Source organism: Silurus aristotelis, assembly GCF_946808225.1.
Source record: "Silurus aristotelis genome assembly, chromosome: 20".
NCBI lineage: Eukaryota > Metazoa > Chordata > Actinopteri > Siluriformes > Siluridae > Silurus > Silurus aristotelis.
The window spans coordinates 15,521,828-15,545,427 of NC_139593.1; the positions used below are offsets into that span (position 1 = coordinate 15,521,828).

At 39.3% G+C, this 23,600-nt stretch overlaps 2 protein-coding genes across 4 annotated transcripts; one reads left to right on the top strand and one right to left on the bottom strand.

Annotated features, from left to right (window-relative positions):
• The first annotated feature begins 491 nt into the window (after positions 1-491).
• prozb (protein Z, vitamin K-dependent plasma glycoprotein b) lies at positions 492-5,253 on the top strand. Its single transcript, XM_083522410.1, has 8 exons — positions 492-746; positions 1,203-1,366; positions 2,560-2,584; positions 2,667-2,780; positions 2,861-2,992; positions 3,101-3,204; positions 3,890-4,007; positions 4,578-5,253. The coding sequence occupies exons 1-8, from the start codon at positions 671-673 to the stop codon at positions 5,099-5,101; spliced, it is 1,257 nt and encodes a 418-aa protein (XP_083378536.1). The 5' UTR covers positions 492-670; the 3' UTR covers positions 5,102-5,253.
• pcid2 (PCI domain containing 2) lies at positions 5,137-22,057 on the bottom strand. 3 transcript variants are annotated; one of them, XM_083522416.1, is made up of 16 exons: positions 21,974-22,057; positions 20,848-21,013; positions 20,132-20,186; positions 19,973-20,062; positions 18,722-18,795; positions 16,688-16,753; positions 16,495-16,536; positions 16,331-16,385; positions 14,499-14,602; positions 14,338-14,413; positions 12,678-12,819; positions 12,482-12,582; positions 10,335-10,408; positions 10,083-10,208; positions 7,947-8,070; positions 5,137-5,611 (listed from the first exon to the last, which is right to left on the bottom strand). In XM_083522416.1, the coding sequence occupies exons 3-16, from the start codon at positions 20,165-20,167 to the stop codon at positions 5,522-5,524; spliced, it is 1,200 nt and encodes a 399-aa protein (XP_083378542.1). In that variant the 5' UTR covers positions 20,168-20,186; positions 20,848-21,013; positions 21,974-22,057; the 3' UTR covers positions 5,137-5,521. The 3 variants fall into 3 exon arrangements, with proteins under 3 accessions (XP_083378542.1, XP_083378541.1, XP_083378540.1); XM_083522415.1 differs by lacking the exon at positions 21,974-22,057 and having other exon boundaries at positions 16,495-16,534; positions 16,686-16,753; XM_083522414.1 differs by lacking the exon at positions 21,974-22,057 and having other exon boundaries at positions 16,495-16,534; positions 16,686-16,753; positions 20,769-21,013.
• Between the last annotated feature and the right edge of the window lie 1,543 nt (positions 22,058-23,600).

The following is a 23,600-nucleotide window of genomic DNA, read 5'->3' on the forward strand; positions in this document are numbered from 1 at the left end:
CCTTCGGGGGGTTCGCAAGCGAATCAGACACAGTCTTTACGTCTCATTATTACGTCTTGGAGATTTTTCATTTTGATCAGTAAAACAGTGCTCGAGACAGAAAAACATTCAGGTTTAAGGTCCAAACATGACACTTTGGGACATTCTGTTTGCTCAACTGTTTGCAGATTAGAGTCCTTTTTCTGTTTGCAGATCGTTCCTAAGGGCAGGTTTTTAACATTCTGTGTATGTTTGCAGCACATTTCTGTTCGAAAGTGTTCAAAAAGTCAGTATTTCAGTTTTAAAGTTTTAGATCAAAAAGCATGTTTAAATCTCGCTCATATTATTTGACATTAAACTTGCGAAATTATGACTCGTATCCACAACCGAAGCTTCAATGCAGACGTGAAGTGACTGCTGAAGAGCCTTATCAGTCCTGTGTGTGTGTGTGTGTGTGTGTGTGTGTGTGTGTGTGTGTGTGTGTGTGTGTGTGTGTGTGTGTGTGTGTGTGCGCTCACGCGAGTGCACACGAGTGCAATCTTGTATGGACCTTGTGTTCTTGTAAAGGAAGACTCTATCGGGGAGGCCGTAAGCCACAGCGAATGTGGGTACCGGAGTGTAGATCAAAGATAAATGCGGAAAAAGGAAAATCGGTCAGGAATAACACACTTGGGCATTTTGTTCAGTTGGGATGGAGATTTGGTTTTGGAGTTTCTTTTATTTCACGCTGCACGGCTACTACCTACTGAGCACCGCTAAGAACACAGGTAAAGAAGCTTCTTTTAATGAGAATAAAGTCATGTTTTAAACATAACCAACCGCACAACACATGCAAATCTGTACATCATGATAGGTCGGTGTGTTAAGAGTAACAAAGTCTTTTCACATGAACCGAGGTGATTAATTAAAGAGTCTTGTGTCTAAAACGATAATAGGAACTTTAGAGCAATGATAAATAATTTATTTAAATACTTAAGTACATTTAAAGCCAAATTTTACATGATTTGTGTACTTCGTCCACCACTGATAAAGAAGACCACAATTACTCGTAATCTTCTCAACTAATTAATTAACGAATGTTTACAAACTATCCCATTGATAGTACAATCAATATTGCCAGACTTGAACCGAAACACTTTTCCACATTGTTCATGTTCGGAGCATGTGTTACTCTAAACATCTGGATTTTGCCATTTTCTCTTTTGAATTTCTTTGCTTCTCAGTTTTCCAATATGATCAACAAGCCAAGACCATCTTTATCCGGCCTAAGCGTGCCAATTCGTTCTTTGTGGAAGAAGTTCTGAAGGGCAATTTGGAAAGAGAGTGTTATGAGGAAATTTGTAGCAAGGAGGAGGCCAGGGAGGTCTTTGAGAACAACCAGAAAACAGTAAGCTTTTTCCAAGGAACTTTTCTTTCCCACAATTTCTTTTTCACATTCTGCATTGGGATAAGTTACTTGGTCTTCCTCGGATTTGCTTAATGGATCTGGTTAGACAGTTTAGCTCAAAGATGCCCAGATGTTTTCCTATATAAAGGCCAAAAAAAAAAAAAAAAACTTGAATGAGGTCTATGGGATGAAAGCAAATGTTGCATTGCAGCAAACTGCATTATATTGAAAGCAAAGCTGTGAAGGTTTCGCCTCATTTATGAATTTATATTTAGATAAATACAATAAAAACGTATTCTGAAATTCGCTTCACTAATTAACTAACAAAAGCCTAGAAACAATTCTATTTATAGAACAGATTTTACTTTAACTTCAATACATTTCAAAGTCAAACATCTCACTTTTTTTTTTACTTGCTACATTTTGCCAAATCAGTCGTTTCTTTTTGTTTATGAGCAGATAAATTATGTAACTTGTCAAACGCAGCAATCCACCAATCAGGGTCGAGCGTTTTGATTGGTGCTTGGCGGTGTCTACTTAAAAGCAAGCAAAACAATTACTGATGGAAGAAACTCCTGACTCGAACTCGCTACAGCACCCGTGATCTTATTTGTGCGATTTTTATTTTTAGTAGCTTAAAAGAAGGTTTTAGGCTCGTGATATTTGTAATTGATATCAATTAGCGTTCGAGTCATTAATAGATCGGTGTGTTAAGAGCATCTTTTCACATGAACCGAGGTGATTAATTAAAGAGTCTTGTGACAAAAACGATAATAGGAACTTTAAAGCCATGATAAATCTTTTTTTTTTTGGATACTTAAGTACATTTAAAGCCAAATTTTACAGTTTTTAATTTTACTGGATTCATGGTTTGTGTACTTCGTCCACCACTGATAATCTGCTTAACTAATTAATTAACGAATGTGTACAAACAATCCCATTGATAGTACAATAGATTTGCAGAAGAGCTACACCTTCCTCATCTGACTGAACATTTGCTCACAGAGGGAGGTATTGCCAAAGATTTAGCAATTATTAATAAAACACAAAAATGCTATGTTGATTTGCTATGAAGATCTGTGTCAAAGGATTTTCCATTTTTCTCATATGTGGGCATGTTTGGTTTGGTTCTGTAAGTATTCAATAGAACCCCTGTCCACTAATACACTACTGTGCATTTTGCCTTCAAAAAGGAAGCGTTCTGGAACATATACTACGGTAAGAATCTCTCTGTGCAATTACTATATAACAGTACAAAACGGTGTATTTTCATCGCAGTAACATTATTTGTCGTTATCAGATGGAGATCAGTGTAAATCTAATCCATGTCAACATGGAGGCAGCTGTAAAGACAAGATAGGAGGCTATAGCTGCAACTGCACGGACATGTACACGGGACAGAACTGTGAAAAAGGTTGCTGCGAACGTGATGAAGTATTGAATGATCCTAATTCGGGGATTTGCACCAAAGAGTGAATAATTGTCTTTATGCAGATGTTTCTGAATGCCCTTCTGGAGGCCCTCTGGTTTGCGAACACTACTGCAGAACTTTACCTGACTCATACCGATGCTTCTGCGCCAGGGGCTACAAACTTCACAGCGATGGCAGGAGATGCATACCTCAGGGTTTGCGAAAAACTTTTTGTAGGGTTTCGGGATGTATTATTGAGGCGACATGGAGTCATTGAATCACTACAAACCTATTTTCTGACACAAGGTTCTCTATTCTCTTAGCTCAGGACCCGTGCGGGAACGTCAAGGTCTCATCGGAAAACTCTACCAGTAGGAGTATGAACCAAAATGACCCCTTTTGCCCCAAAGGAAAATGTCCATGGCAGGTGAGTAATTCTTGTTGATTGTTGAAGTACGAGGTGGTATCCAAAGGTTTTGAGACTAACGGTGCTAACTGGTGCTAATCCGACCACCTGAGTTAGCACGTGAGTGTGCAAACGTGAAATTCCACGGGCAAATGTGCCACGGAGACATCTACCATCACTGGAAGTTGACGAGAGATCAGGAAGACCTTGAGCGAGCTCAACCCCCGAAAATTTAAAAACCTTTCGGCAACTCGTGCATGATGATCGCTGGAGAACAATCCACTTCCGCCTCCCCTTTACTCACCCTCTTCCTGAAGATGAAGATGAGGCTCAAAGGTCTACGTTTTGACGCCGTTGCGGAGATCCGGCACGAATCGCAAGAGGAGCTCGACACGTCTTCGAGAAGAAGACTTCCAGGACTCGTTCCAGAAGCAGGAACGCTGGGAGCGCTGTATTAGTGTGCAAGGGGACCATTTTGAAGGTAATGGTGTGTAAACGTAGATAAATAGAGTGCTTTTGTTGTAAATAGAGTCAGTCTCGAAAATCTTTAATACCACCTCGTATAGTAGTAGTACAATAGATATATAAAATGATGGTAGAATCTTGAAGATGTTTTGTGATAAAAAACAAGGGATGGACTGTAGAAATGTCTTCAAGATGATACCACATTGCCAAACACATTAATAGAATCCTCATTTTTGGGTAGGTGAACTTTGTGGATTCTGCCGGTGAGGTAATCTGTCATGGCGTGATCCTTGGAAGGAGGTCTATACTTACTTCAGCTCATTGCATGACCACACATCCAGATCTTGACTTGGTCATTGGTGAGCATCAGCCTTTGCTATATAATGGCATTTACACAATCAGGCATATCATTATGACCAGTGAAGTGAATGAAACTGATTATCTCTTCATCATGGAGATATTTATTAGGCAGCAAGTGAACAGTTGGTCCTCAAAGTTGACGTGTTAGATGCAGGAAAAATGGGCGATTGTAAGGGTTTGAGAGAGTTTGACAAATTGGGATGTCTAGACGACTGGGTCAGAGCATCTCCAAAACTGCAGCTGTTGTGGGATGTTCCTGGTCTACAGTGGTCAGTATCTATCAAAAGTGTTCCAAGGAAGGAACAATGGTGAACCAGCGGCAGGGTCATGGGACGGCTGAGGCTCATTGATGCACGAAGGCTGGTCTGTGTGGTCCAACAGACAAGCTCCTGTAGCTCAAACTACTGAAGAAGTTCATGCTGGTAATGCTTGAGGGGTTCAGAACTGTTTAGGGACCAACACAATATTAGGCAGGTTATAAAGTTATGCCTGATCTGTGTAAACAGCCAGTTCATTTCCCCCACCCCCAAAGGATTTCATCTGCATACAAAGTTTGTCTTTCCTTGCAGGACACTCGGAGGAAAAGATAAACGCTTCGCGGCAGACAAAAATTACTTTCCATAACAGGTACATGGCTGGCAATCCTGACGACGACTTGGCGTTCTTGGAGCTTAAGGAACCGATTGCTTTGGGTCCAAAAACCTTTCAGCTCTGCCTCCCAGATAAGGATTTCAGCGAGAACATCCTGATGAAAAGTGGAAAAGAAGGCGTGGTTGTGGGTGGAGCCAGCAAACCTTTGTACCTCTCACTTGACGTCTGCCATTCAAAACTAAACCTGAGCTTCTCCTTGACTAATAAGATGTTTTGTATGGAGGAGCATGAGCCTGAAGGTATAAAGTGCCGATCGCAACGCAAAGAGTGTGATCTTACATCTGGGTCTCCTGTGGCTACGGTGGAAGGAAATACAGCGTTCCTAACCGGACTCTTTCTCTCCCAAAGCGACTGCAATGACGGACTCGTGTTCACCAAAATTTCCAGATATCTACCGTGGATCCGCAAACAACTTCTGAGCACCGAGACGGTCCAAACATGAACTGATTTCCACATAATAATCACTTCACTAAAAGAAATTTACAAAAACAGTTTATTTTACACAAAGAGATTAGAAACTATTCATAAGTATAACAGAACAAATCAGAAAAAAAATCTGCTGGAAAAACCACAGAAGTCCAGATATTTCCCTTGTGTCCAAAATCAAACTCCTGTTTCATTTGAAAACTCTCATTATAGTTCTTGTTCTTCCTCAAAAACATGGTCCTATTTATAAAAATTTTTTAAACAAACTGGTTAAAAATCATATTGAATGTGACAAACATATACTGAACTTAAATTTACTTCATTGGTGGCCAACTGTTTAATTTCTTTGGAGCTAACAATGTCGCTGGAACTATTTTGGATCCAATTCCAAATGAGTTTGGCTCAGGCGAGACCGTAGTTTGGTAGTTGTAGTAGTTTAGGATACAGAGGACAAGGACGGGAAAGGGTTCTGCTTACTCACAACCAACTTCTGGTGCTGGTGGGAAATATAGCCTTTGATGTGACCCTGTTAAAGACAGAATTACAAAAAAGTTATTTTTCTTTTTAAAATTTTTTTAAACACATAATTAGGAATCTGTTCCAACTACTTAATGAATGGCACCGATTTTTTTTTTTTTTTTTATACATAAAGAAACCAGCATTCTGCTTTACTCCTCCTAACCACCAGGGGCAGTGTAATAGTAATAGGATGATCAGATAATTTTGTTTTTTTGGTCATTTAGTTAATTTCATTCCTTTAAAAAATGTTTTTGAATAAGCAGACCAACACATCCACATTCACCAACTTTGACTATAGTTTTAACAATTTATATACGTATATATAACTGCATGGCGTCTATGGGAGTCACGTGATAAAAGCACGAACGACTTGAACTAGAAGAGTCGAGGGATGAACTACTCAATTCTGTAAAATAACCTACGGAGATTTTGAAGCTTTGCTCCTGCGGGTCCAGTGTGAAATGAACGAGTCACTCTGAGACGACTGGTTCTTCTGAGTCACATTAAAGACTCGTTCAAAATGAGCGAATCGTTCATGAACAACCCGTCGCTAAAGGGTATATGAGCAGTGCAGACTTCTTGGAACGGTACACCTCAGATATCCATGGGAAAGACATTCGTGTCCCATTAGAGACTCATTGTCCAGGCTGTCAGTTAGAACGATGTGATGATGAACCCCTCACATTTTAAGTCTATGCAAAAAGTCTGAGTAAAAGATGTCTCATGAGCGAGTATTCGATAACGGTTCGGTATGATGTTCATTTCAACTTTCGATTATTTTCAATTTGATGATTCTTCTTCTTCTTCTTCTTTCGGCTGCTTACATTAGGGGTCGCCACAGCGGATCATCCGTCTCCATACTACCCTGTCCTCTACATCTGCCTCTTTTACACCAACTACCTGCATGTCTTTCAATCACCACATTCCATAAACCTCCTCCTTAGTCTTTACCTTTTTTCCTCCTTCCTGGTGGCTCCATCCTCAGCATTCTCCTACTGATATACCCCATGTCCCTCCTCTGCACATGTCCAAACCATCTCAATCTCACCTCCCTCACCTCGTTTCCAAAATGTCCTACATATACTGTCACTCTAATAAACTCGTTTCTAATCCTGTCCATCGTCATCACTCCCAACAAAAACCTCAACATCTTCAGCTCTGCTACCTCCAGCTCCACCTCCTGTCTTTTACTCAATGCCACTGTCTCTAAACCATACAACATCGCAGGTCTCACCACAGTCCTATAAACTTTCCCTTTCACTCTCAGAGATACTCTTCTCCACCCACTCCACCCTGCCTGCACTCTTTTCTTCACTTCTCTAACACACTCTCCATTAATTTGCACTGTTGACCCCAGGTATCTAAACTCCTCCACCTTCTCCACCTCTTCTCCCTGCAACATCACCACCCAAATATTTGGTGGTTGATCAAGTTAGTGGACATTGGGATGATGGCCGGTGTGTAATTCCCTTGTTTTCTCTCAATTAGGCTGGTCTAGAGTTGAACATTAAAAGGCCCAGGAGACCATATAAAAAAAAAAAATTAAAAATAAGTGTTTCCCTGATGAAGAAAAAAAAAAAGTGTCACAACAGCTGGACAAGAACAACTTCCAGGAGGAGGCAGACATGGGTCAAAGTAACCAATCAGAAGATTTCAGAGTAAATGCAGAAAACATGCAACATTCGTGAACATTGAAACATTCCGTGAATTTTCACGACTGGAAACTTCCCATGCGACTTAACATATGGGAATTAATGGGAAAAAACTGGAAATGTACAAAAATTTTAATGCAAAATTTGGTTAAAACAACCAGATTCATTTCAATTTCAGTTGAATTTCTCCCCTGCACATTCATCCATCACATGCACACAGCACATTTACAGCCACTGAGGCCACGCCCCCGACATGCATTGTGCGTTCCTCCATAACACAACACACATCATTTCTTTGATCCTACACACAAAATAATGTGTAAAAAAAAAAAAAGCAAATTATATAAATATTACATATATTGTAGTGTATTTGTTTCTTTGTGATACAGTTTGTATAAACGTCCCCAAATTTCGAATTAATTCCCATTAATTCCTGGTAAATTTCCAAATTGCAATATTTCTAAAATCCCCCAGATGACGTTGCCATGGCAAGTTTCCGAAAATTTATACACTCCCCCATGTTAGATAGAAGGGGTTGGAACAGAACCATTAGCATGAACAACTGCTGGTAACATTAAGCTGAAAACTTAAAATCTTTAAACTATTTGATTTCTGATCAAGTTCTCGTAAAAATCCAATGCTCTCACTTGGGAGCTCAAATCAATACTGTGCAATGCAGGAATATCTTACCATGTATATAAGATTGACCAGGATGCACTGAACTTCATCAATGTCCACGTCCTCCACCTGCATCATCTTCAGTGCAACCAGGAACGCATCTAAAGGAAGCTGGTGAGTCTTTAACAAAAGATACCTAGAAAAAGGAAAATCATACAAAACATTAAAATCACTTGCTGCCTAAACTATGCTCTATTTTCATTTTTTTTTTTGAATTTTTTATCTGATTTGAAATATTCAGTTGTAGCCTAAAGAAACAGGAACTTTTACATCATTACAGTATTACAGAGCATTCAGATTGTATATTACGCTCTACTTTGTAGCACAAAACATCTCAAAACTATTTAACGAATAAATTAATATTATAATAAAGGAATAATAAGGAAAAAAGCAGGTATATACACAATTTGCTGGGATGTCGTATAGCATCACATATTTTCACACACATTCACACAAAGGGACATTTGCTAATCCACCTATTTGCACGTTTTCGAGTACTGAGCAGAAACCTGCCAAACTGAGGACCATGCAGCTGCTAGATGCCACTCTAAACAGAACGGAAGGTAAATATGTCCATCAGGAAATTCAAATAATTTAGATTTTGTATAGCGCTTTTATCATTGTCCAAAAGCATCTTTGGATTTGAATTTACACTGATCACCCGTGACCCTGTCGCCGCTTCACCACTGTTCCTTCCTTGGACCACTTTTGTTAGATACTGACCACTGCACACCAGGAACATCCCACAAGAGCTGTAGTTTTGGAGATGCTCTGACCCAGTCGTCTAGACGTCCCAATTTGCCCATTTTTCCTGCTTCTAACACGTCAACTTTGAGGACAAAATGTTCACTTGCTGCCTAATAATATCCCACCCACATGATGAAGAGATAATCAGTGTTCTTCACTTCATCGCTCAATGTTATGCCTGACATGAGATGGCAAGAGGAAGAACCCTTGAGCAGAACCAGTCTCAACAGGGAACCAGTCATCATCTGGGTGGCACCGAATGTCCTCTCAATACATTCAAGATAATAATGTAGAACTTTTGATAACTCTCTCTGACTAGCAACAAGCTTTTACAGAAAGGCATCCATCTATTTCCATTTAAAATTCAAGTCAAACAATCCTTACACAAGCACACTTTAACCATCCTGTCCTTGCGAAACAAAGCAGGATGGCTCAATGAACCAGTCATCCAAGTGCTATGTTTTGCTTTTTCTAGCAGCTTGATGTAAAAGGATTGAGGGTTTCCCTTTACAAGTCATAGTTTTCTTGTTTGGGAGACCCTGGAATGCCCATGCGTATAAGTCCGTTGGAGACTTGAGTCGGCTTGAAATCAGCTGGAAACCCTATTTCAAAAGTAAAAGCATTTTCTGTAAACAAACAGCGAAACCCAATTAAATTCTTTCTTTGATTATCCCAGTGTGAGCCCAACAGTGGCAGCTTACCATACCCCACCTGTCCTCTACATCTGCCTCTTTCAAACCAACTACCTGCATGTCTTCCCTCACCACATCCATAAACCTCCTCCTTGGTTTTCTCTTCCTGGTCTTACTCCCTTTCCACTTGGTCTTCCTTAACACACAAAATATCTACCTTTCTCCTCTCGATCATATCAGCTACCTCTCTCCCTTTACCAGTCATAGTACCAACGTTTAAAGTGCCCACTCTAACCTAAGACTGGCTCTGTCTACAAAAAAATAAATGAATCGGTCTACAGCGCTCCCAGCGTTCTTGCCACTTCTGCACTGCATCTCGGAAGTCTTTTCGAAGCGTGTCAAGCACCTTTTGCGATTTGCGCCGGATCTCCTCAAACCTCGTATGTTTGCTATGTTCAGTCATGAGACACAAATCCTGGTATAGTTACTCCTGAAATGGCCGTCCAGGCAAAGCACATGAGCTCGTTCACGGTTTTTGTTGATGTTACTTCCTTTTATTGTAATAAACGCTGCTATTTTTATACCTCGTGTTGTACTGACTCCACTAGCGCTTTACTAATCAGATAATACGGACAAAAATTATTCCATTGGACTCCTTACGATCATGCACATTTTGTTGACTCCCCTTTGTTGACTTTCATTGCAGACATCGCATCCGTTTAATACGTTTATGATAATATTTTGTACCAGTCTGTAAATGCAAACTCACACTTTCTTGAAAAGGTTTCTGTAGGTGATGATTTTCAGTTTCTCGAGGATGAGGAAGATCCCACAGCGGATGAAGAAGGTCTCGTGTTTGGCGAGAGCCTCGTTCAACAACAAAAGATTGCCCTCGCTAGCAAAAGGATAGAAACAAAACCCAGAGATCAGCATTTTCTATAGGCTTGTTTCATTTGTGAGGTAAAAGTTATTTGATATTGATGCTTAGAGAGAGAAAAAGAAAAAAAAAAAGAAAACAGACCTCACAGCCTTGGTGACATCTGCAAACTGCAGGAGATCGTACTTCTTTAGGAGCAGGTTTGTTGGCATGTGACCCTGGAAATACAGAATAGCGACGGGTCATGAGTATCAGAGGCAACTCGAGCAAGATTTCAAGGTTTTCTTTGGTGCGTCACCCACCACTGTGAAGAACAATCTGGTACGAACTGCCTTCCGAGAGTTAAAGTGAGGAGAGAATCACGAGTTGATTGGCTGATTGGATAACTGCATAAATTTAGACGTGTTTCGAATAAACTACAAGGTGTGTATGTATAGACTCTATTACACAATAAACACTGAAACCCTCTTTCCTCTTCAAGCCCATGTTGCATGGACGGTGTTTGTAAATGGGGATATCACAAGCTGTTCCATTGAACGTTACTATATCACATGTTCAGTATTAGTCGATTTGACTAGTAGACTTTCTGATCCTGAGAGAAAATTATTCGTCAAAAGACTCAAACATTATTTGTGAGTGGCAAAATCTCATTTTTTTAAAACTTGGAAATTATGCTAACTTCTTAGCAATTGTAAACAGTAAGAAAGTAAATGTAATTCCTTACTGTACTTAAGTAGCTTTTTTCCCGTATCTGTGCTTAATTGTATTTCCATTTGTGGAGACTATTTCTTTGAAATATAGTGAAGTTCAAAGTCAAATATCCTAACAAAATCTGTCGTTCCTTTTTATTTAAGAGGGTAAAAACGTAACTGGTCAAACACGCAGCGATCCACCAATCAGGGTCGAGCACACGCTCAGTTTTAAATTTGTTTTGTTTTTGACTCGAACTCGCCACAACACACGTGACCTTATTTACACTATTTTTTGAAGTAGTTTTTGAAGGTTTTGGGCTCATGAAGGTTTGAATCATTAATATCATTCTATTAATAGATCGATGTCTTTTTACATAAACTGAGTTGATTAAGTGAAGAATCTTGTGACAGAAATGATAATAGGAACATTAGAGCCTACTTTGGATACTTAAGTACATTTGAAGGCAAATACTTTTGTAATTTTACTCAGGTGAACGTTTAAAAGGGACACTTTTACTGGAGTCGTATTTTTATCTAGTGTATTTTTACTTTAACTTTTGTGTGCTTGTGTACTTCATCCACTGCTGCTTATTAGCAACATAAGTGTAAATATGTAAAGGCATAATCCACAGCGTATGTTATATGATATTAACATGTGAAATGAGGGTGAATAACCAGCTGACCTGAAGTCATGGATTAACTCGCTTATACCTGGGAGATCTGCCAGCATTGACAAATTAAACTGATTGAAACTTGTATTAAAAGAACACATTAGTTCTTTTACCTTTTATAAATAGTATGTTACCGTATTTTTCGGACTATAAGCCGCTACTTTTTTCCCCACGTTTTGAACCCCGCGGCTTAAACAACGAAGCGGCTAATTTATGAATTCCTGGGTTTTTCCCGGTTTCACAAACTTCAAGCCAAAAAACTGAACCCCATAACATTAGACCAATGAAACTGCCGAACGGAGAAAAAAAAAAAACGCACCAAAATACCGCTATGCTCCTAAAGGAAGCGCAACATATTTCACCCGTTACACGGTGTGTAACGTGTCTTTCGTTAAAGCCTGTGTAAAGTACATTAGTGTAGACAGGCTTATAGACAGGTGCGGCTTATTTATGTTAAAAATAAAAATATTTATAAAATTCAGTGGGTGTGGCTTATAGTCCGGAAATTACGGTAGTTTCTAGAATTCTACACAACTATACAAAGTATTGCAGAATGTAATAAGATTTACGTTTATTTAAATTCGTCCTGTTAATTATGCGTGTCCGGGTAATGTCTCTATTAATAAAGAAGCTGTTTTGGCTTTAATTCCACGTGCCATTTTTTTGTTAAATTTCTCATTTCAGGTTTCCGGTTTGTCAAAATTCTCTTGTTCCTTGGCCTATTTATTAAAAGCGAAATGACTTGCAAATATCATCCATTTAACTTCAGAAGTTCAAGTGTATCTCCATGTATGAAACTGTGACTGTGTGACTATAATTACAAATGACTTCTAAAGCAATTTATTAATATAGAATGTTAGTGTTCTTGCTGATCCTGGTTTATTCATCGATTAATGATGGTTTGAGGTCTAAACCAGACCCTACTCACAAGCAACATCTTGACAGGCAGAAGGTAAATGAGAACGAGACGCTTGTTCCTTTTGCAGGAGCGATGGCTGTGCTGAAAGGAGAAGGACAAATACTCTTCCGCTGTCAGGACACACACAAAAAAATGGAGTTGAACAAAGATCAGAGATTCGACTGGACTCATCCTTTGTGCTTCAAAGTGAGATGCGAGTTCTGACCCAGTTTAAAGTCGCTGTCGAACATTGCTTTACGGCCGACGTAGTACTTGTAGGTAACTCGTTGCGCCATGCTGTAATCATCCTTGAGGTTGGAGCTGTCGATGGCCCGGATAAGAGGCTTACACAGATGCAACTTATTGATCTGACGACAGAGAACAGAAACGCGTCTAAAGATGCACGTCTTTGAAGAAAGAGTTTGTAATATAAGTGCAAGTTTATTTCTATCTGAGATGGTATGAGGAAGAAACCTTGAGAGGAACCAGACTGAAAAGGGAACCTCGTCCTCATCCGGGTGCCACCGAATCTCCATTTATTACAGTTCCATCATTATTGAGGTGGTAATTGATGGGTGTTAAAATAAAAAGCGTTTAAGGCAAACTGCGACCCTGTAGACTGTTAAATTTATTACAGGCCAAATCCATTCTCAAAGCTCTTAGTCATCAGGTACATTTTAATTAATAGAGCAATAAGACATGAAAAACAAGGCCAGATCAGATTCTTCCTATTCTGCTAAAAAAAATATATATAAATATATATATAAATATATATATATATATTTGATTTCGATCAATTAATATACGCACTTTATAAGGTTGGAGCTTTCAAGGGGTCGATTTATATGAGAGAAATCGAAACAAATATGAAATTGTCAATCGCAATTTGCACCGCTTTGTCCACTACTGTCCATAACTCACGTTTAATATTACACTATTGTGTATTCCACCCGTATTTATTCTGTATCATACATACATTCATACATAGGTGTGAAAAAGTGTTTGCCCCGTCCTGATTTCTTATTTTTTTGTCACACTTTAATGTTTCAGATCATCAAACTCATTTAAATATTAGTAAAATATAAACACAAGTGAACACAACATGCAGTTTTTTTTAATGAAGGTTTTTATTATTGAGGGAAAACAAAATCTTGTGTAAAAAAAGTGTTTGCCTCCTAAACCTAATAACTGATTGGCCTTTAGCAGCAACACCTGCAATCAAGCGTTTGTGATAAATAATAAAATCCTTTATTTAAAAACTGCATGTTGTGTTCACTTGTTATCTTTTACTAATAAATTAATTAGTTTGATGATCTGAAACATTAAAGTGTGACAAACATGCAAAAAAAAAAAGGAAATCAGGAGGGGGGCAAACATCTTTTCACACCACTGTAACTCTAGCAGGTGATTTGAGAACATTATCTTTTGACGTGTCGTATAATACTATATATACACAATATATTATTCACCCTCACCCCTGTATACGTGGACCTCAAATCCTATTTATCCTACTGCTATTTATTGTAAATAGGCCACTTCTTGTTAGATGCTAACTGCATTTCACTGGCTCTATACATGTACATTGCACAATGACAAAGTTGAATCTAATCCAATCTAATCTAATCTGTGAAGAACCAGATGTTCACTTTGACTGAGCTTCAGAAATCCTGTGTTGACTTGCAGAAGGTCTTTATAGTGTGTACATTTGTGGAGTCTGAATATTTTCTGTATGCGCTTCTGCATGATGATTGGCTCATCGTTTTTTGAGCAGAAAACATGTGTACAACCTTAATGCTAAACTTAATCCGCAAAATAAATTTTTTTTGAAAGAATAAACAAAAATGGCGTTGTGCTTCGATAACATTACACCACTTGACTATTATTACCTTAAAATAAATCTTGAACAGCTGGTTGACGAGAAACAGCATCCCCCACTTCTTCGAGTCGTCGATACCTGCACGACTGATGGGACACAAATGACGTCTCCACACACAGAACTGGACCAGTATCTAAGGCGTGAGTACTGCACGTGTGTGCGTGTACTCACTTGTCGCTGGCACACACTCGGAAGCAGCTCATGAGTTGCTCGGCTGCCTTCTCCAGCATGTCCCCGACCTTCCCCTTGCCCTTCTTCTGTAGTTGCTGCTCCGCCTGCACACACGAGCAAGAAATGAGACTTAGCCACATCACTCAGACCAAAGAGACCTCGAAAGGCTGAGAAATGCAGATACAATTTTGCGAACAAGACCAACTTTTCTTCTTTTAATCCTGGTTTCGCCCCAGCAGTCTCCCCTGTTTGTGCATAGTTGTAACGATCACATTATCATGCCATTAAATAAGATAAACAACAACAAAAAGACAATTATAAAGATTACCAAATCAGTCTTTTGAAGTGTAGTAACAAGTTTTGCATAATTGGTCTCCTTCCCCTACATTTAATCCTTTATGCGATCTTAATGTAAATCATGGATCTCAGTCTTATTATATACACTATTCCCAAAAGTATTGGGACACCCGATCTTTCCTGCTAAATGTGGTTCTTTTCCAAACTGTTACCACAAATCTGAGGGCACTCAAATGTACAGGACGTCTTTAGATGAGAAGAAAAAGAGCTGATGATTTGAGCTTGTTTTTTTTAGCCACAAGACCTTGTCACCTTGCGTTCATCAAGTCGACCATGAACTTTTCTGCAAACCAACTGGATGACGACGACACCACGTAGTAAAATCGATCCTCTTCCACTCCTTCATAATGACATCATGAAGCTGCTGGATGTTAGACACATAGCACCCCTCAGCAAGGCAGTTGTCATCTTGGCGGTGTGTTTGGGGTCGTCATTATGTTGGAAAACTTCCATTCGGTTCAGTTTCTGAATTGAGGGCATCATGTTCTGCTTCAGAATGTCACAGTACATGTTGGAATTCATGTTTTCTTTAATGAAATCCCCAGTACCAGCAGCACTCATGCAGCCCCAGACCATGATGCTACCACCACCATGCTTGACTGTAGGCAAGACACAATTTTCTTGGTTCTCCTCACCACTGCGTCACCACACATGCTGGACATCATCTGATCCAAACAAGTTTATCTTAGTCTCATCAGACCACAGGACATGGTTCCAGTAATTCATGCTCTTGGACAGGTCGTCTCCAGCAAACTGTTTGTGTGTTTTCTTGTAAACCAGCTTCAGAAGAGGCTCCTTCTGGGACGATGGAGATACAAACTGACTTGTTGCAGTGTGTGCAGTGCGTACGGTCTAAATACTGACCTCTAAAGCAATGCTGCAGCAGTCATGCGTCTGTGTTTTGAAGCAGCTTCTGCACCTGACGCACAGCACAAGGACTCAACTTCTTTGATGGATCCTTGTGAGGTCTGATGCAAGTGGAACCAGTCTTAAAAACCTCTGTATGACCCTGACCACTGTACTGTAACTCAGTTTCAGGGTGATACTGATCTTCTGATAGTCTGGTCATCTTTGTGGAGAGCAACAATTCTAATTCTCAAATCCTCAGAGACTCTTTACCATGAGGTAAAAGCCTTACACACATTCATTAAATTCATTATAACAGAGTAAAATTCATCTCCATGTTTCAGCTTCTGAAAAAATTGCTCAGTGGCCCATTAATGGTAGTTTGGTAGGGTTAAGACTTGAACCTCCAACCAAGTGATCAGTAAATCTCTTGCCTTTAACCACTGGGCCATCACCAAGAAACCTGTAATGTTGGTGGAAAATGTGCTGAATTTGGGATGAGACCAAAGTCAGTTCTTATTACTGCTGGATTAAAAAGCCTGTAACCAAAGTAGCAATCTGACAGATAGTTAAATCCCCTCTTTGTGTTCCCGTTCAAAAGACTGCTGCAAGTGTGGTTTTCCACTTACATTGTTAGCAAATATGCGCAGATCCAGAGTAACAGCAAACATCAGACTTAAAGCCCTGAAAAAGAAACCATTAGGCGAAGAAGAGGTTATACACCAACTCACTCGAACACTGATCATTTTCATAGAGGACACCAATTACGTACAAATGATCAGTGAAATCTTACCAGTTTTCTTCTTTGTGGGCTTGAAACGCTCTGAGAAACGATGTATGATGTTGAGGAAAAACAGTGATTAACCAGCGATGCTCACCGGTACAGAGGGTTTAATACCTTCTCAGAACGTTTCACACGTTCCTCTAACGTTTGCTACACACCAGATCTCATTTATACTTCTAAAAAAAAAAAAAAAAAAGGATATTGTACCACCACCGTCTGGCATTTATACGCCTCCACAAAGTCATGGTTTCCCACAGCATACGTGCATCTGTGTGAAAGTGAGTGAGAGAAGAGAGAGAGAGAGAGAGAGAGAGAGAGAGAGAGAGAGAGAGAGAGAGAGAGAGAGACATTGAGGGTGAGAGATAAAAATAGAGAGATGAAGAAAGAGGGAAAGAAAGAGAGATGGAGGATGAGAGATAAATCACACAGAATGGAGCATATGTTCTTCTTCAGTTTAATGCAGATAACAGACAAGTATATAAACACACTGGAAAAAACCTGAGCTTAAACTGTTCCTGATTGGGTAAGAAGACATACATGTAGTAACAGGCAAAGGTACGGATGGAAAGTAGTCCAGACAAAGACTTTCTGTACCTCACATACTCACATCATAAAGATCCTACAGACACTGAACACACAACATAGGAATGTGTTCACAGAACCAGTGTGAGGCTCATCTTAATACTAACAGAAAGAGATGGTCAGAGATAGAGATGTGGAGTGATAGAGAGATGGAGAGGTACAGAGAAATAGATAAAAAGATGGAGAGAGAGATAGAGATGTAGAGACAGATAGAGAGAGAGATAGATAAAAAAGATGGAGAGAGATAGAGATGGAGAGGTAGAGAGAAAGAGATTAAAAGATGGAGAGACAGAGATAGAGAAGTGGAGAGATAGAGAGATAAAATGATGGAGAGACAGAAATAGAAAGATGGAGATAGAGATGGAGAGATAAAAAAAAATGGAGAGACAGGAGATCGAGAGATGGAGAGATAGAGAGGTAGAGATAAAAGGATGGAAACATTTTAGTTTAAATTCATTTTTATAAACACCTGGACAACGATTTCTTTCAATCGTCTCTGCAACGTCTAATAATAAAGATAACGGACTGAATTCTTTTGTAATAAATATGTCATTTAAAAGCTTTTCTTTGCTTTAAGAACAAAGATGGAAGATTTTGTTTTAATATTCCTGTAAAAGAACCAGAATATTATATTCCCTCGTTCGTGAACATACTTGCTGTTAAAATGAAGAGAATACAAAAACATTTGTATGAACTTAAATATATAATGTATATATATATTTTTTTATGACAAATTTCAGGGGTTTCCCTCTTTTTTAATTTTTTTTTTAGCTGACAGTCTTTTTTTTTTTCCTTTTATTGCATGATGAATTTTTTAACCACTCGACAAAAATAGACAACCAACCAACCAACAAAATTTTTACAATGCTAATGAGAAGAAGAAAAAAAAAAGGGGGGGGGGGGACGACAAATGGGGGGGGGGACACACAAACATGCAAAATATTGCTTAATTCTCAAACTGGGGGCTGCGGCCCCCTGGGGAACCACCAGATGTCGCTAGTGGGCCGCATAAAAATTGTAGAATCTAGATTCGAAAATGATTTAAAAAGTAATGATTTTACCTGTATGTCAGGATTGTGATTCTATGTAAACTATGGTAAATATTAAAAAAAAAATTTAATATAAAAAAACAATATCGTTTTACGCAGCACACTATGCTGAAACATCACCAAAATCTCAAGTGTGCGAGTGTATTTTTATGAAATGTAGAATTTTTTAATAAATCTACAAATAAAATTTATGTTATTGTTCAAACTTGTCAAATTGTAAGTTTGAGGATATTTTACGTCACAAGTTTTCTTATGGGGGCCCACAATAGGAGTCATTCTACACGAGGGCGCCACCTGCTGACAAAGTATGAGAACCACTGGCTTCAGTAGACAGTTGAGTAACACAAGTTAAGAATTCTAATGGAATCCTTTCCCTAATCATCTTGTGCCATTTTCTAAAACATGGGTTTTTTTCCACTGCCCTTTTATAAATAGAGATCTTATTTGCCCGACTCAAGATCAGTTCCCATTCCTCCTATGTGATGGTCAACAAGAAGCAGCCCCCTCCCATAGTCTTCTAATCTCCTGGGTGTTCAGCACTCTGTATGAGCAAAGGCCGTTGTGAAAAGATGTTTTGTTTTTAAAGAGAACTTCACAATGCGCACCTCAGATGTGCGGCGACCATCTCGTCGTAAGGAGGCTCCAGCACCTGCTGACATTTTTCCTCCGGACTGGATAACTGTGAACACACACCGAGTCTGATTAGCAAAATTCCACACGACCGCATGCAGACTGGATGATTTCCTGCTCTCTCTGAAAGCCTGCACTTACAACCAAATCCTCAATAATCATTCAAAATCTGTCAGTGAACCAGCTGTAATTTCCTGATACTGACATCCAGATGTGCGAAGCACCTCAAAAAAAAAAAAAAGAAAACGTGACCAAGAACATGTGACTGTTTCTAAAGGTCCAGCTGTGTCCTGTTCGATTCACTGTTTAAACACTCAAAAGCTCTGAATGTCTTTGAGTCCATTCTTCATACATCACTATCTAGGAGGCAGAGGAAGAAGAGGGAGATGAAGAGGAGGAGACAAAGAGAGTAGAGAAGGGGTAGAAGGATGGAGAAGAGGAAGGATAAGAAAGAAGAGGTGGAGGAACGAGAGAACGAGGAAGAGAAAGAAGAGGGGGAAGGAGAGAAAGAAGAGGGAGAGGAAGAGAAAGGAGGAGAAACAGGAGGAGGAGGAGGAAGAAGAAGAAAAAGAGGAGGGGAAAGACGAGGAAGAAGAAGAAGAAAAAGAAGAAGAAGGAGAAGAAAGAAGAAGGAGAAGAAAGAAGAAGAGGAACAAGAGGGAGAGGAAGAGAAAGAAGAAGAACAAGAGGGAGAGGAAGAGAAAGAAGAAGAACAAGAGGGAGAGGAAGAGAAAGAAGAAGAACAAGAGGGAGAAGAAGAGAAAAAAGAGGGAGAGGAAGAGAAGGAAGAGGGGGAAGAAGAAGAGGAACAAGAGCAAAAGGAGGAGAAAGTAGAGGAGGAAGAAGAAGAGGAAGATTTGGGAGAGGAGGTGAAAGGAGAGGAGTAACAAAAGGAGAAGGAAGAAGATGACGACGACAGATGTTTTTGAGTCTGTTCCAGTATAAACCAGTATAAAGACCAGAGAGCCGTCAATGGGAGAAAACTGGAATAAATAAATCAGAGCAAATGCGATATTTTCCAATGTAGTGATTGAAAAAGAACGAAGCCTCCAGAGGGACATGGATCAGGCAGCCTGAGGAAACCCAATGCAATATTCAATTCCTCAACAAAAACTACAATCAAACACGACATCATCCATCAGAGTCTAATCATTTACTGAATACGATGAACTCATACGAGTCGCAAAAAAAGATCAAATAATGAAAGAGGAGAAAACCGGGCGTACCTGCAGTCGGGGATTGGCCACGTGCGGGTGTTTAAAAGAGAGAAGCTCTGCACAGGAAATGCCGTCCCGGTTCTCAAGGGCTTCCAGAACCTAAAAAACAGACTGCTGTTATCAAGCACATGATTTATTATTTCAGTACAACCAAACCACCAAACTCACCTGCTGGAGATACTGATTGATGGTGATATGAGCCATTCTGATCTCAGGATGGAATCTGAAGAAAAATAACTCACATGAAGCCTTCAAGTGCCGTGACACAGTAACGTAAACATAAATGATCAGTAAAGGAGGAGGATGAAGAGGAGGGGGGGGTAGAGGAAGGAGATGAAGAGGAGGAGGCAGAGAAAGTGAAGAAGGAAGAGAAGAGGAAGGGAAAGAGGATGACAAGAAGAAGGATAAGAAAGAAGAGAAGGAGGAACGAGGGGATGAGGAAGAGAAAGAAGAGAGGGAAGGAGAGAAAGAGGAGGGAGAGGAAGAGAAAGGAGGAGGAACAAGAGGAGGAAAAAGAAGAAGAAGAAAGAGAGGAGGAGAAAGAAGAAGAAGAAAGAGAGGAGGAGAAAGACGAGGAGGAACAAGAGGAAGGGAAAGAAGAGGAGCAAGAGGAGCAAGAAGAAGAGGAACAAGAGGGACTGGAAGAGAAAGGAGAGGAGTAACAAGAGGAGGAGGAAGGAAAAGATATGTTAGGAGAAAGAAGATGAGGTGGAGAAAGTAGCGGTGGAAGAACCAGACAAGGAAGAAGAGGAGAGCAGCCTCTCTGCAGGTGGACACTGAGAAGATGAAGGAAAAGCGCTGAGACCTGAACATCACGCAGGTGTTCAGCTAACAGCCTTCACCCTGAAGAGCATCACCGCGTGTGTGTTTATTATCTAAAGTACCTGAAACAGATCAGTAGCTGTACTCCGTCTCGAGCCTCTGAGCCTCTGCGCTTGCGCTCAAACGCACCGGATACTGTCCCCCGAGCACTTCCTGTTTACCATCGTGCTCAAATTTCCACTGACGCAGATTCGCCACGTTTTTAAACGGCCAGGTGCATTTACCGTACTGTATACATTCAAACAAACAAATAAATAAATAAACAAATAAATACAAATCTAGAGGTTTAGGGTTTTCAGGTTTATTCGGGTTTCCTTCACACTCGGCTATTAAAATTTTATTTTTTTTATTTCTGCTTCCTCTTTTAATTAAACGACTTTATTATAGGAAATCTATTTATTTACAATAAAAAATGAAATAAAGAAACAACTCATCAGGTGCTCATTCGTATTCAACATTTTTTTTCTGATGCAATGACAAGAACATTAAAGAAAATTATTATTATTAGTTTGTTTGCTATCTGTTTGTTAGTTTAATTACTTATTTTTAATGGCTCAAACATTTGAACACTTTAAAGACTTGTTGTTTTTTGGAAACACCTCACCCTCAAGCTTAGAACTAACAGAAATTAATAAAACCTGATAATCAACTTTATATTTATAATATATATGGTTATATGGTTCATAAACAATATTTATGAACCATATTAAATTATTATTATATCAGTCTTCAGTCTTTAAATTTATAAAAACCCTGATCAGGTTTTTGTAAGAACTGAAACCATGTGTCTCACTTCTGTATTGGACAAAGTGCAAAAGATTTTGTTAAAAAAATAATTCATTAATGAATAAAATAAAATAAACAAAATTCAGATGTATAGCAGATATTTCAAAAAATCAACTAATGTATGTGAATCTATGTAAGAAAAATAAATAAATAAATAAATTTGACATTATATGAAATAATCAATTTTGTTTTGTTTTTTCCGTTGAAAGAAAAAAACTTTGTCTCAGTATTTAGTTTCAAATCATTCATACTACTATTAATAATAATAATAATAATAATAATAATAATAATAATAATAATAATAATAATAATAATGTTATTATTATTATTATTATTATTATTATTATTATTATATAGAGGTTAAAATCTTTTCTATAAAAATGCTGTATGGAGTTACCCAACAGCTGATCAGTGTCTCTCAGTAAACAAAGCCCACTGAGGACATTTCCCAGCATGCACTTAGCCCAGAAGAGAATGTCCAAGGTTGCCAGTTCCAATCTTTATGTCTTTTTTTTTTTCTTTAATGATTGGGTTTGTGTGTGTTGATCCATGCAGGGTTTTCAACGCAACATGCGTTTTTAAATAGATTTAATAATTTCTAATATTAAATATTGTAAACAAATACGAACATAAGATATAAAGAAAAGTTGTATTTTCTTGGTCCAGTCACAGCTACTCTTTTAGTGTAGTGGAGGTGAAGAGAGTTTCTGATACGGTGATGATCGTGAAGCTGGAAGTTGAAGGGATGATGATAAATGTCATCAGTGCCTATGCTCCACTAGTGGGTTGTGAGATGGAGGAGAAGGAAAAATTCTGGAGTGAGTTAGAAGGTGGTAGAAGGTGTATCTAGGAATTAAAGATTGGTGATTGGGGCAGACTTTAATGGGCATGTAGGTGAAGGGAACAGAGGTGATGAGGAGGTGATGGGTAGGTATGGTTTTAAGGAGAGGAATGTGGAAGGGCAGATGGTGGTAGGTTTTGCTAAAAGGATGGAAATGGCAGTGGTAAACACTTATTTTAAGAAGAAGGAGGATCATAGGGTGACGTATAAGAGTGGAGGAAGGTGCACACAGGTGGACTTTGTTCTATGTAGGAGATGCAACCTGAAGGAGATTGGAGACTGTAAGGTGTTGGCAGGGGTCAGTGTAGCTAGACAGCATCGGATGGTGGTCTGTAGGATGATTTTGGAGGTGAAGAAGAGGAGGAGGAAAGTGAGGACTGAAAGAAGAATAAGATGGTGGAAACTAAAAGAGGAAGACTGTTGTGTGAGATTCAGGGAAGAGGTCAGACAGGGGCTCGGTGGTGGTGAAGAGGTGCTGGATGATTGGGTAACTACTGCAGGAGTGATAAGGGAGGCAGCTAAAAAGGTACTTGGTCTGACATCTGGAAAGGGAAAGGAAGACAAAGAGACATGGTGGTGGAATAAGGAAGTGCAGGAGAGCATAAGGAGACAGAGGTTGGCAAAACAGAAGTGGGATCGACAGAGTGATGAGAAAAGTAGGCAGGAGTACAAGGAGATGCAGCAGCAGGTAAAGCGGGATGTGGCAAAAGCCAAGGAAAAGGCATATGAGGAGCTGTATGAGAAGTTGGACAATAAGGAAGGAGAAAATAATTTATACAGATTGGCCAGGCAGAGGGACCGAGCTGGGACGTGCTGCAATTTAGAGCAATAAAGGATGGAGATGGAAATGTGTTGACTAGTGAGGAGAGTGTGTTGAGAAGATGGAGGGAGTATTTTGAGCAGCTGATGAATGAGGAAAGTGAAAGAGAAAGCAGGGTGGATGATATGGAGATGGTGAAGCAGGAAGTGGATAGGATTATTAAGGAGGAAGTGAGAGCAGTGATTAAGAGGATGAAGAGTGGAAAGTCGGTTGGACGTACCGACATACCGGTAGAAGCATGGAAATGTTTAGGAGAGATGGCAGTGGAGTTTTTAACCAGATTGTTTAACAGGATTCTGGAAGGTGAGAGTATGCCTGAGGAATGGAGAAGGAGTGTGCGGGTACTGATCTTTAAGAATAAGGGAGAT

What these genes read in the sequence shown, in the direction of transcription:
- prozb (XM_083522410.1), top strand. Translation starts at nt 671, where the DNA reads ATGGAGATTTGGTTTTGGAGTTTCTTTTATTTCACGCTGCACGGCTAC. An exon ending in GTTCTGGAACATATACTACG is followed by an intron (nt 2,585 to 2,666) that starts GTAAGAATCTCT and finishes TGTCGTTATCAG; the next exon opens with ATGGAGATCAGTGTAAATCT. An exon ending in GGGACAGAACTGTGAAAAAG is followed by an intron (nt 2,781 to 2,860) that starts GTTGCTGCGAAC and finishes GTCTTTATGCAG; the next exon opens with ATGTTTCTGAATGCCCTTCT.
- pcid2 (XM_083522414.1), bottom strand. An exon ending in TCAATCAGTATCTCCAGCAG is followed by an intron (nt 20,063 to 20,131) that starts GTGAGTTTGGTG and finishes TCTGTTTTTTAG; the next exon opens with GTTCTGGAAGCCCTTGAGAA. An exon ending in CCAGACGGTGGTGGTACAAT is followed by an intron (nt 16,535 to 16,685) that starts ATCCTTTTTTTT and finishes AACATCATACAT; the next exon opens with CGTTTCTCAGAGCGTTTCAA.